Source organism: Balaenoptera physalus (assembly GCF_965194825.1).
Source record: "Balaenoptera physalus genome assembly, chromosome: 12".
NCBI lineage: Eukaryota > Metazoa > Chordata > Mammalia > Artiodactyla > Balaenopteridae > Balaenoptera > Balaenoptera physalus.
This window is the reverse complement of record NC_138897.1, coordinates 78500820-78514035: the sequence shown is the minus strand read 5'-3', so window position 1 is coordinate 78514035 and position 13216 is coordinate 78500820. Positions and strand designations below refer to the sequence as shown.

Here is a 13216-nt window from a genome sequence, read left to right as displayed (position 1 = left end):
GTTTTCATTGTCGCTTGTCTCAAGGTATTTTTTAATTTCCTCTTTGATTTCATCGTTGACCCGTTGGTTTTTATAAATTTATTTATTTATTTATTTATTTTTGGCTGTGTTGGGCCTTCATCTCCGTGCGAGGGCTTTCTCCAGTTGCGGCGAGCGGGGGCCGCTCTTCATCGCGGTGCGCGGGCCTCTCACTGTCGCGGCCCCTCCCGTTGCGGAGCACAGGCTCCAGACGCGCAGGCTCAGTAGTTGTGGCTCACGGGCCCAGCCGCTCCGCGGCATGTGGGATCTTCCCAGACCAGGGCTCGAACCCGTGTCCCCTGCATTGGCAGGCAGACTCTCAACCACTGCACCACCAGGGAAGCCCGACCCATTGGTTTTTTAGTAGCATGTTGTTTAGTCTCCATGTAATTTTTTTTTTTCTCATTTCTTTTTCTGTGGCTAATTTCTAGTTTCATGCTGTTGTGTCAGAAAAGATGCTTTAGATAATTTCTGTACTCCTAAATTTGTTGAGGCTTGTTTTGTGCCCTAGTATGTGGTCAATCCTAGAGAATGTTCCATGTGCACTTGAAAAGAATGTGTATTCTGGTTTTTTTGGATGTAATGTCATGAAAATATCAATTAAGTCTAACTGTTCTATTGTATCATTTAGTATTTCTGTTGCGTTATTGAGTCTCTCTCTGGAAGATCTGTCCATTGATGTGAGTGGGGTGTTAAAGTCTCCCACTGTTGGGTTGGCCAAAAAGTTCGTTCCGGTTTTCCCATAAGATGTTACAGAAAAACCGGAACGAACTTTTTGGCCAACCCAATATTGTATTCCTGTCAATTTTCTCCCTTTACGTCTGTTAGTATTTGTTTATGTATTTGGGTGCTCTTATATTAGGTGCATATACGTTGATGAGTATAAAATCCTTTTCTTTTATTGATCCTTTTATCATTATATAATGTCCTTCTTTATCTTTCTTTATGGGCTTTGGTTTAAAGTCTGTTTTGTTTGATATTAGTATTGTGACCCCCACTTTCTTGTCACTTCCGTTTGCATGAAATATCTTTTTCCATCTCTTCACTTTCAGTCTGTGTGTGTCCTTTGCCCTGAAGTGGGTCTCTAGTAGGCAGTGTATTGTAGGCTTTTGTTTTTTTAATCCAATCTGCCACTCTGTGTCTTTTGACTAGAGCATTTAGTCCATTGACATTTAGGGTAATTATTGATAGATATGTATTTATTGCCATTTTAAACCTTGTTTTCCTGTTGTTTTATATTCTTTGTCCCTTTTTCTTTTCGTTTTTCCTTTTGTGGCTTGATGATATTCTTTTGCATTATACTTATGTTCTTTTCGGTTTTTGTGAATCTATTGTATGTTTTTGATTTGTGGTTACCCTGTTTTTCAAGTATGTTAAGCCCTTCCTATATATATTTGCCTTAGACTGGTGGTCATATAGGCTCAAACACATTTTAGGGGGAAAAAACCCTACATTTTCTTACTCTCCTCCCCAACATTTTATGATTTTGATGTCCTCTTTTACGTCTTCATGTTCATCCTTTTGCTGTTCATTGTCATTATCATCACTTTCACAGAAAATTTTTTGATTTTTTTTTTAATCTGTGTAGTGGCTTTTTTTTTTTAATTTATTTATTTTTGGCTGTGTTGGGTCTTTGTTGCGGCTCACGGGCTTTCTCTAGTTGGGGCGATTGGGGGTTACTCTTCTTTGTGGTGTGCAGGCTTCTCATTGCGGTGGCTTCTCTTATTGTGGAGCATGGGCTCTAGGCGTGCGGGCATCAGTAGTTGTGGCACGCGGGCTCAGTAGTTGTGTCGCAAGCTCTAGAGCGCAGGCTCAGTATTTGTGGCACACGGGCTTAGTTCTCCACGGCATGTGGGATCTTCCCTGGCCAGGGCTCGAACCCATGTCCCCTGCGTTGGCAGGCAGATTCTCAACCACTGTGCCACCGGGAAAGCCCTGTACTGGCTTTTTTAAGTGATTTATTTTCTAATTGTGATTTTCTCTTTCCTATAGATTTTTACTTCTTTTCTATTTAGAGAAGACCTTTCAATATTTCCCCTTGGATAGGTTTAGTATTGCTATGTTCTTTTATTTTTTCTTGTCTGAGAAATTCTTTATCTCTCCTTCTATTCTAAGTGATAGTCTTACTGGGTAGAGTATCTTAGGTTGCAGATTTTTTCCCTTTTAGGACTTTGAATATATCTTGTCACTCCCTTCTGGCCTGCAACGTTTCTGTAGAGAAATCAGCTGATAGTCTTATGGGGTGGTTCCCTTGTAATTAACTCTGTTTTCTTCTTGCTGCCTTTAGAATTCTCTATCTTTAACTTTTGCCATTTTTGTTATAATACGTCTTGGTGTAGGTCTTTTTGGGTTTATCTTGTTTGGGACCCTCTGAGCTTCCGGTACCTGGGTATGTTTCTTTCTTTAGGTTTGGGAAGTTTTCAGCCATAATTTCTTCAAATACATTTTCGATCCCCTTTACTCTTTCTTTCCCTTCTGGAGTCCCTATTCTGCGTAGGTTGGCACACTTTATATTATGCCACAGGTCTCTTAGATTGCTTTTGGTTTTTCTCATTTGGCTTTCTATCTGCTGTCCTGATTGGGTGATTTCCGTTATTTTATCTTCCAGATCAATTATTCATTCTTCTGCATTATTCATTCTGCTATTCATTGCCTTTAGCTCAGCTTTTGTCTCTGCAAATGAGTTTTCTAATTTTTTTTGGTTCCTCTTTATAGTTTCTAGTTCCTTTTTACAGTACTCTGCATTTCTTTCCATAGCCTTTCTTAATTCCTTCGGTATTTTCATTTTCTTCTTTTTGAAATCAGTGCCTATTAGACTGAAGGGGTCTGTTTCACTCTTTGTTCCTTCAGGGGTCTTTTAACTGGGAGTAGTTCTTCTGCTTCTTCATTTTACATATTTCTGTTTGTGAGTTTCGGAAAAACAATTGTCTACTGTGGTCTTGGAGGGCTGTTTATAGGTGGGGTCATCCCTGTGTAGCTTTTGTGAGTTTAATATATTTGGTGTGAGGGCAGTTTTTAGTATGGATGCCCGTGGCCTTTCTCTTCAGTGTGTGCTGGTCATTATCCCCTTGATGGGGGTGTGCAGATGCAGTGGCTGATGCCCAGTCCTGGGTTCTTGGTGGCGGCGGGCAGCTCGGGCACACCCCCAGAGCACACGGTGGGCGTGATGGCATCTCACAGCCACTCCTGGAGTTTGGGCGGGCAGCAGTGGGGGCCCTGCAACCCCTCCTGGGGTCCAGGAGGGAGGTGATGGTAACCTGAAACCACTCCTGGTGTCTGGGGGCAGCGGGGGGGGGCACTACGACTGCTCCTGGAGCCCATGCAGGTGGTGTCCTGCCCTCTGCAAGCACATGCACAGAGAAAAAGGCTACAATCTAGATCCCACCCCTCCCCTCGTGCACCCCCAAACAATGGCGACTGGCGTCTAAGGTGGCCCAGGCTTCCCCTGCATACACCCCCAGCCGTGGTCACACTGGATTCCAGCCCCCCCAGTCCGTCTGCACAGCGTGCCAACCCCGGTCCTCTCCCCGGTTCTGATCTCTGAAGCCCGAGTTCCAGCACCCAGCCCCCGCCAGCACTGGCAGACTCGTGTGTCAGGCTGGGGAGTGCAGCGCGGCAGCACTGACGGACTGTGCAGTCCTCCCTCTGCTTTGGCTGCTGCAAACCGGCTGCTGTTTTCTCCTCTGAGGCTCTGAAGCTCTCCTTCTGTCCCGGTCCATCTCCCTGCCGGTGAGGGGGCTTCCCAGGGTGCAGGAACCTTTTCTCTTTTTCACAGCTCCTTCCCAGTGACACAGGTCCCGTCCGATTCCTTTCTCACTTTCTTTTTCTTTTCTTTTCTTTTCCTCCTTCTTTTTTCTTTCTTCCTACCCGGTTACGTGGAGATTTTCTTGCCCTTTCAGCAGTCTAAGGTCTTCTGCCAGCGTTCAGTAGATATTCTGTGAGAATCATTCCACATGTAGATGTCTTTTTGCTATATTTGTGGGAGAAGGGTAAGGTTCATGTCCTACTATTCTACCATCTTGATTATGCTTTTTTTTTTTTTTTTTTTAAATCACCCCATACACTGTGTCATTTCCTTTTCAACCTATCTGGGGAAATCTGATGACCAGGGACACATGCAGCAGGTCATGCCTCTAGTCACCTTTGTACAGATCTGTAGGTCACCTGCTCAGGTTATTATCCTCACTGCAGTCCCAGGAGCCCACAGCTCTGTGTGATGCTAGAGCAGCCTCAGAAGCAAAATGCAAATGAGAGAAAATCAGACCACAAAGTAGAAACCAGAGTTAAAAATCTTTTTTTAACTACTTTTTTTTTTTTAAAGGGTATGTGTTTTTTTTGTTTGTTTATTTTTGGCTGCATTGAGTCTTTGTTGCTGCGTTCAGGCTTTCTTTAGTTGCAGCGAGCAGGGGCTACTCTTCGTTGCGGTGCGCGGGCTTCTCATTGTGGTGGCTTCTCTTGTTGTGGAGCATGGGCTCTAGGCACACGGGCTTCAGTAGTTGTGGCATGTGGGCTCAGTAGTTGTGGCTCGTGGGCTTAGTTGCTCCGTGGCATGTGGGATCTTCCTGGACCAGGGATTGAACCCGTGTCCCCTGCATTGGCAGGTGGATTCTCAACCACTGCGCCACCAGGGAAGCCCTTTTTTTTTTAACTTCTTAAAACATTTGATTCATTAGTATTTAGAATGTATCCTAAAAGGTATGTATTGTTGTAAGGTAGCCAGGAAGGGAAAAACACTGAGTTTCTTTTTTTTCCTTTCAAAGATAGTGGGGGGACCAGAATTGTTCACTTTTCCTCCTGTGTTAACAAGACGTGCCTCTTTTCTTTAGGGCTGTGAATTCCACCTGTAACTAGACTCTCCATTTTGTCATAGTTTGGTTTTTTTATATACATGGATTGCCTCTGCCCTTGGATATTCAAAAGCTAACCATCATATTGATTAAACTTTAAAATAGTGACTTTACGTTTTTAGAGCTTAACAGCGAGCAAAGGCACTGAGAGACCTTGTGGTCGGATCCCAGCTGTGTATAGATTCGTGGACGGGTTCCGGAGTGAGCCCATGCTCATGTTCGTGCGGCTGGTTAGTGGTGGAGCCGGGATGGAGGCCAGAGCCCCTCTCCTGGCTCCCTTCGCTCTGCCTCTTGTCCCTAAGGGCTCCTTCCTTTCTCCAGGGAGTTGGTGTTGGGATGGCTGCCCCTTCAGGGACAGTTTCCTCTTCTTCCATCCCATACTTCTGGGAGCTGTGCTTTGGAGCTGACACTCATGTTTCGTTGTCTCACGTAACTGCACAGATGTTCCACTTGGGTTTTTGCATAATCGGTATCTTCCCTGGCAGAACATTTCAAGTGCTTTACCATTTCTTACTGATTGCCTGGGACCCACCTCTATCTAGTTCACGGCGCCTGACCCCGAAGGGCAGTAAGCACACGCAGCGCTTTACTGAGTGGGAGGGATTGTGTCCATTTTATCAGGGTCCCCAGCTGGTCCCTGTTCAGAAAGGATGCTCCTTTTAAGGTGTGGAATGCCTCGTGTACAGGGGTGCAGCCCTGATTGTTAGAAGCAACACATTGGGAATGACGTAAATGTCCAAAGGAAGGCAAACTGGGGGGCAGAGAGGGCAGGGAGATCTGTTTCACTGTATCCCTTTTGTCTCTTGTGAATTTAGTGCCATGTGTAAGTGTTGCGTATTGAAAATAAAAACTGCTTTAAACATAATAACGATGGTCTTACAGAGTCTTAGGGGCCTGGTGTAGACAGATGGCCCTGCTCAGAAGTCCTGGGTGGTGGCAGAGGTGGTGGGGTGGGGGGTTTGAGATGCTAACGTACCTGCCTTGTGTTTTGTGGGGCTACAGGTGGAGTTCCCTGAAGCCCGGATCTATGAGGAGACCCTGAATATTTTGCTGTATGAGGCCCAGGATGGCCGGGGACCTGACAACGCACTCCTGGAGGCCACGGGTGGGGCGGCCGGACGCTCCCACCACCTGGACGAGGACGAGGAGCGGGAGCGGGAGCGGATAGAGCGCGTGCGGCGGATCCACATCAAGCGCCCGGACGACCGGGCCCACCTCCACCAGTGAGCGGGCAGGGGGCCCCCGAGCGCACCCGCCCGCCCTGCTCCTCCCTGCTGTGCACGCAGATCCCCCGAGAGCTCCCGGGCCTCCCACTTCCCCCCAAGTCCGGAGAGACTGCATAAAAAGCCAGATGACGATTTTGGTATTTCTCGACCAGGTGAATGGATTGTCTTTACCCAGGTGAACACACCCCTGCTGTTGAACAAGCTGGGTCCAAGGTCTCTGCCTTCCTGAGAATCCGAGAAGCACTGGAGCCAGGCTTTCCTGGTTCTGGAGGAAGAGGATGAATGGGTGTGGTGTGTATGTGAGAACTTGTCTGCAGTATTTATTTCTGTGGGTGTTGACTGCCTCTTGGAGCTTCTCGGGTCACCTTCCCTCCAGGGTTTGGTTTGTCAGCTCTGAGACGGGTCCTGTAGTCGGTGGTCACCAGCGGTGTCTGCAAGCTCAGTGTTTCCTGACTCCACCCCAGCACCCTGGCCCCATCCCCGTGCCTGGCACAGGCCCCACGGCTTTGCGGACAGCCCATCCCGCCCCGGGCATCGATCCTAAAGCTTGTTGAAGGACCACAGCTCGTAGCGGTGGAGACCCCACCTGGGGGGTTCCTGCCTCTCAGCTGCTGTTCCTAGTGTGGCTCTGGATGCCCAGCTCCGTTGAAGGGGCAGGCCTGTTGCCCCTTCTGCTGATCTGTGGTCTGGTGCTTGTTGGGACCCCGCAGGGTCTGGCCGAGAGCAGAGCTGCCCCTTCCTCTGCCCTCCTTGTTGACCCACTCCATTCTGGGAAGGCTGCCTGGCCTGCATACGGGCATAGCGCACAAACCACTGCCCGGTGGGCTCCATTCCTTCCTCCTTGGCCTTCTGCCCCGTTAAGCGGGACTTATTGCCCCCAGCGGATGCCCTGCCCTTTGCTTAGAAGAAATTAAACATGGCCCCAGACTCTGTTCTGGCGTCCAGACGGGACCACTGCTCACACCAGCAGCCTCAGGACGGCTCACCTGCTGTCAGCGCAGCCGTCACCTGGAGATCCCTTCCTGTCTCTGCCTCTGATTCTTACACAGTGTGGCGTGGCCGTCGGTGAGCAGACGGAGAGGACGTGCAGATCCTTTTGGGTCCGGTCAGTGTGTGTGTTCATGTTTGTTTAAGGGACGTGTGCGACTGTGGATGAGGATGTGTGCCCATGGGGCCTGGGTGGCCCGCACTGGAGCCCTGCTGCCTGCACGGCGCTCATGTGGGACGGACGTTCTCGGTTACCTACCTCCCCGTCTCCTCTGCGCCCGTGACGCACAGAGGGAGTGGTGACGAATGTGGGTGGTTGAGACTAGGCTGATAGAGTAGTTCCAAGGAGATTCGGATGTGTGTAAGGTATGGATGGGTTTTGTCTGCTATTCAAGGGAAACGTTACCATTTTATACCAAAGGTATGAATACGGGCAGCCTTTGATACAGTGTATTCGAACAAAACGAGTTTATATTTTGAAATGGTTTTTACAGCTTAGACTTTGTACATCCTGCCCTACTTGTGACAGTTGTATGCCTTTATTTTGTATCCAGCAGCAAAGCCTACAATAAAACTTTAAAACAATCATGACCCAACCTAAAAATCATGTATCGGGTAGATGCTTTTTAAACTGTTGTGTGGGAAACTTTCATATTAGGCCATTTGGATTTTATTAAGTGTTAAGGATGGGAGGGGAGGGGGCTTAAATAATGTTTTGTAAATATTTTATACTGTTTAAGTTTTAAACACCAACCCTGCTGTTTGGGTTGAACTTTTTTAGAAAGTTAAAGTGAATGTCAGTTCTGATGTTTTCTGTAGGAATGGAAAAGCCATCATGTAAGTTCTATTTTTCAAATGTTTACGTGACGAGTAACTAACTTTGTGGAACAGTCTGATTAGTTGGGGCTTCTACACCTTCTGACCAAATGTTTCTGGCCGTCTCTCTACTTTCACATTTCCTTCAACTTTGCACTTGTCGTTTGGAGTCTTTGCTTCCCTGGGATATGAACAAGTTCATGAAACATTCCATGGTGAGCGATACTGTTTGTTAGTTGCATACAGCCGTGAGCTGACCATGACAAAGTGTTGGCTGGTCCAAGCTCTGTTATCAGACATATTCTACAAAGAACAGATTTCTTATGTGAGCACTAAGGGCAACAAAAGTCAATATTTGTATTTAAGAACCGTCCCAGTAAAACAAACACTGGCCTAAGATTTGGTGAAGAGCAAAGTTTTATTACACTGTAATAACTTACAATGGAAAAAGCAGAACAGCTTTGGGTCCCTCGTCATGAGGCTTTTTTTCAAGTAAGTCATCTGATTGTGACTGGGGGCCTCGCCTCTCCATCGTCCCCCTGCAGTGGCTTAGCAGGGCGGTCGCTGTGCAGGTACCCCCACCCTCCCTCTGGAATGTGTGTTCTCTAGGGCTCCACCCAGAGTCACTGTAACACGTGTGTCACTAACCTTTGTCTCTTTGTGCCATGGAAAAAAAAACGCTATGAGCTTCAGAAGTAGTCACTGTATGTTGTACAAGCATCTGTGGACATATGTAAAATAAAAGTTATATAACGCTTCCACTTAAATCTGTTTTTCTGGGTCTTTTCAGAAACGCCCAGCACAGTCCAGCCACTGAACTGAAGTGCAGTTCACAGGAAAGAGAGCAGAGCAGAGAGCCCACCTTCTACTTCACCACCTAAAGGTTGCTGCTCAGGGTGGAAAAGATGAGTCATTTTTCCGTAGTGTTTGAACTCAAACACTGGAAGGAAGTCTTGGGTGGAAATGCTTCTGGGCTTGTGAAACAGCAGTCAGCTGCTGTTGCCTCCGACTGCAGGTTTGGGGTGGGGAGAGCTACACCTCACCACGTGGAACCTAAAGCCTTGAAGGAATTGGGTATGTTTCTGAGTTTCATTTATTTAAAGCAAAATTCAAATTTTGCAGCTTTATGCTCTCAGACCACGTATAATACTTCATTGTGCCTCAGAGGCAGCATGACAGAGAATCTGTCACCCCCCATACTGACATGTTCAAGTGCCCGTCAAGTGTAGGTCCTATTGGGGATGTTTAAAATCACCCCCTTGGGTGACTTGAGGTTGGCTCCCTAAAGAGAACATGTAGTGCGACAGAACACCTGAGGGTTTGGCCTTTGGCATAAGATGCCACTCTGCTTCTTCAGGGACGATCCTTTTCCTAGAGCTGCTGGAACCTTTGCTTGAAGGTGTCGCTAACTGGACCAAATTCGAGCTTCCTGGGTGCTTTCCTCAGTTGCAGCAGAAACGGCGATGGGAGAGATCAGACGTCATCCTCCATCAGGACTTCATGCGGACCGACACCTGGGGAAGGTACACGCTGAGGCTTAGAGGTCTCTCCTGTCACTCAGGAGGAAGCAGCAGTGCAGCCGCCCGCATGGTTGAGGCGGATGTGGACAAGCTGCGAGCAGCCAAGCCCCGTCACCCACACCGTCTCCTGCCCCACCTCCCGTGAGACGAGCCACGTCTAGAAATGGGCTCACTGAGGCCTCTTAGCTTCAGCCTGAGCCAGCCAGGGAGGAACGGGGGTAAGTTTTAAGACAGCATGTAAACTGAAAAGTCACCTTATACTTTACATTAAAAATCATGCTTCAGTATTTTAACTTGTCCCCGAAGGAGTTAACTGTGTTCGGGGGCAATTACGTGTACTCTTCGTCCACAAAACAATTTCATCATTAAATGTGTACGAGACAGTCCATGTTGTTAGACCATTTTTTAGTTTGTATATACATACCAAGTATTCATAATTTGCTACAGACTATGTTTTAAAGATTCAGCCCCCTCAGCTTTCAGTTTGTCGTTTCCCAGCAGAATTGGATCAAACTTGCTAGGGAGGGCAGAGCACTCAGGCTTGACTTCTTAAGATGCGCCTGGTTCCCAAACCTCTCCTCCTCAGTCCTGGGATCCTTGTGTTCCAGAGCCCAGGCCTCACCCCCAGCCAGTTACGTCATGGTGTCGGGGAGCGGGTGGGGGGAGACACAAACACTGGTATTTTTCGAAGCTCGCCAGGAGTTTCCCCCGTGGACACTCACTTGAGAACCACGTGATAGGGCATGAGGCCTTTGACATCCCGTGAAGAGTTGGGCTTTGACGTTTAATATTGAGAAAAGTTTAATGTCAACTTCTGGTTCACTGACAAATGTGAGTAAACTGTTTTCCTTTTCATTCAGTGTTTGAATCTACACCTCTAGTACCCATTCCTTCCTATTTTTCAACGTAGAATCAGGGACAGAGGGAGAAATAAACTAGATAATAATTCTGGTCAATCTACAGGAGGACTGAAATTGGGAGAATTTTAACCTATAGTCTTATTTAAAACTGCTTACACCTCCCCCTCCCCAGACGCAGCCACTCACCACTGTTAACTGTCCGTTTTTATCTTTATAGATTTGTTCTTCTGGTCCGGTGTCAAAAACTATTGTGCCTTCTTTTCCAGGACTAATATAAAACTGTAAACTTAAAATACACAAAGTGATAAATTACTGACATATTTTTTCCCTCAGCTTTGGGTCTGCAAAAGAAATTCACTTGTGACGCTTACTAGTTTCAAGATCAAATTCCTGTTTCATTACAGAGTTTTATTGTATATTTGAGTAATCGAAAGAAAACCGTTTCTGCAACTGGGAAAATGGCCACGCCTTCCTGTAGTTAGTTATTTTCAAATCAGTTTAGCACAGTTCTTCCACAGGCATCAACGGTAGAGGTGTGGCTGGCACCTGCTCTCGCCCAGGGGGTCCCCCTTTCACTGGGTGACAAATTCTGTTAGGACCATAAGCACCTCCTTTGAAAACTAGATGGTGAGACCACACTTTTCATTCCCTTTGGTGAATAAGTGATCACTGACTTCATTTCTGTGGAGCCCAAGTCCTAGGGGGTGAGGAGGGAAGAAAGCTGGTGATCGGAGGGGGCAAGGGTACCCCACCCCTTGTGGGTAGGCAGTTCTTACTTTGCGGGGAGGGGCAGGCCTGGGTGAAACGATTAACATTTGCGTCTTCCTTGATCTGTTAATAGACACTTAACATTGAATGACTTCCTGAGTACAGACGAAACCACCTACCTTCCCTGAACAACATTTACAATGTTCTCCTTCTTAACCAGCATGACGAGTTTAGTAACTGCCTCAAATATGTGTTTGCACTGTAAGACGGCATCCCCCTGCGGCAGAGAGGAGAGAACACGGCCGGTTCAGTGGTAGCGGCTTCAAAGAAGAACATCACTGAGGTTTCACTGGGGGCAGCTAAAGATTTTGGCAGTGTTTCCCTCTGTTAGCAGCCCTGTGGCTGTCAATTACCTTTTGCTTGTTGTCTTCTGGGGAAACGTGAATGACTAAGATTCCGTCGCTGAAGCTGCTGGTAGAGACACCTTAGGACAGAGCCAAAGTTAGGGGCCAGGAACTGGACAACTTGACATTAATACAGAAAAAAGAGGCATGCCTTGGGGGTCCCCAACCCCCAGGCTTTTTCCCTCCTAGCTGGGCCAAGTGGGGTGGCCCAGCAATCAGCACCTGTGCTCGGAATAAAAAGCTGGTCCCTGTTAAAGATGACTAGTGTCCGACCTGGATGCCGGAGTGAGATGCCGTTGGCATTTATGCCAGAATAAGAGGCACAGCCTGGGCCGCCCTGGGTTTTGTGGGCACTCTTCACTTAGGTCTGTCAATGAAAGGCTGCTTCACTGCTGGTGTGCCCGGGAGCTGAGTCAACCCAGTGAATTTTCTGAAGATTGCCTGCTTCTTACCTTTGAGCGCAGGGTACTCTATTTTCTGCTTGATTTTGGCAAGTTCCACCACGTAAGCTGCTTTCTGAGTGAGAATGAGTTGCCTCTGCCGTGTCTTGAAGCCTTTCCTGTCATATTTAATGACCGGGATACCGTACTGCAAGGAGGTGACCGTCACTGCGAGGGGACGCTTGCTTCCCGGGGGAGGGCGGCAGAGTACCGAGTGCCTTGTTACTCGGCCTCTGGAAACGTTGCTTCGAGCACGCCAATGGAGAGGGGCCCAAACAGATTTTGCATAAATGGGTTTTCCCTGAACCCTGGCTCTCTGCGTGAAAGGCTGTGATTCCTGGCTCTGCCTATGGCGTTGACCTTCAGAGGAATTCAAGGCCACAGACACTTGCCTCACGGGGCTGCTCTGAAAGGTCAGCAGAGATGAAGACACTCTGCAGGCGTTAAGAGCCCTGACAGCCAGAGGGTAATCCAACCTAGTCACAGGTTTCTAGTCCCCAGGGACCAAAGTGACCGAGCAGCCACCAGAGCCACAGTCACCAGCTGCCGCATGCCAGGCCGCAGCCTGTGCCCTTCACACCATCAACCCCAACGTCCTCCCCATTCACAGAAGGATGGAGGCACCGAGGGTGTTAGTCATCTGCCCAGGATCACACAGCTAAGTTATGAAACCCACGTCGGCGCCCAGGCACACTGCTTCTAATAGGGGATGTTTAATGATTAAGTGTATGCCTGCATTTCGCTCAACTTCATAGAAAGCCAAACGCAGTTCCTGGGTGACAGCTGAGGACCATGGAACAGCCACAGGTGCCTAATCGTCACGTAATCGTGATCCCTATCATCTTAACACCCAGAGCATCGCAGCTGAGAGCCCGGCCCGCGCACCCCTGCCTTTAAATAGTGCTTCCAGACCCCCTTCACGTAGCAGACAGACCCTGTTCTCAGACCCCACAGGGGAATCCTGTCTCAGGCAAGGACACACATTTCCTTACCTGGATTTTCTCACTGCTGATGAGTTGAAGCACTTTGGGATTAATGTCTCCTTCATCTAAGGAAGCAACCAGAACACAGCGAATCATCACTAAATACCACCCCTGTGCACAAGCCACTGGCATCTGCTGGTTTTCTGTCCCTCTGTGACCAAGACCTCAGCCTGGGAGATAGATAGCTGTCAGGAAATGCGGATCAAGCATCTTCCTTTGACTTTTTTTTTTTTTTAAATAGGGAAAGTGAGCACATAGATGGAAAAAGGGACTTACCTATTCGGCTGTTGGCAAAGGGTTGATTTAAGCTTTCTGCATAGCCTTCTTTCTTTCCCCTGAATATTTCACTTGTAACCACCTTTTGCTGCATCTGGTAATACACGATTAAAAGTACAAAATGGTAGCCA

The 13216-nt window shown here is 47.7% G+C and overlaps 2 protein-coding genes across 3 annotated transcripts in view; one reads left to right on the top strand and one right to left on the bottom strand.

Moving 5' to 3' along the window:
* The window catches only part of KCTD10 (potassium channel tetramerization domain containing 10), a gene marked incomplete at its 5' end in the record, with an annotated part of 34318 nt that extends 25657 nt beyond the window's left edge, over positions 1-8661 (top strand). Inside the window, one exon of the mRNA XM_082417614.1 lies at positions 5868-8661. Within this exon, the coding sequence (XP_082273740.1) occupies positions 5868-6092 (225 nt within the window). The remainder of the gene's footprint in view (positions 1-5867) is intronic.
* A 136-nt stretch (positions 8662-8797) lies between these two features.
* The window catches only part of MYO1H (myosin IH), a 111419-nt gene continuing 107000 nt past the window's right edge, over positions 8798-13216 (bottom strand). Inside the window, exons 26-32 of one of the 2 annotated variants that reach the window (XM_082417424.1) lie at positions 13086-13179; positions 12819-12874; positions 11839-11974; positions 11396-11466; positions 11162-11259; positions 10461-10560; positions 8798-9408 (exon numbers count right to left, since the gene is read on the bottom strand). In XM_082417424.1, coding sequence (XP_082273550.1) covers positions 9385-9408; positions 10461-10560; positions 11162-11259; positions 11396-11466; positions 11839-11974; positions 12819-12874; positions 13086-13179 — 579 coding nt within the window. In that variant the 3' untranslated portion in view covers positions 8798-9384. Of the gene's footprint in view, positions 10561-11161; positions 11260-11395; positions 11467-11838; positions 11975-12818; positions 12875-13085; positions 13180-13216 lie in introns of both variants that reach the window. The other variant, XM_082417423.1, reaches the window with a different exon arrangement.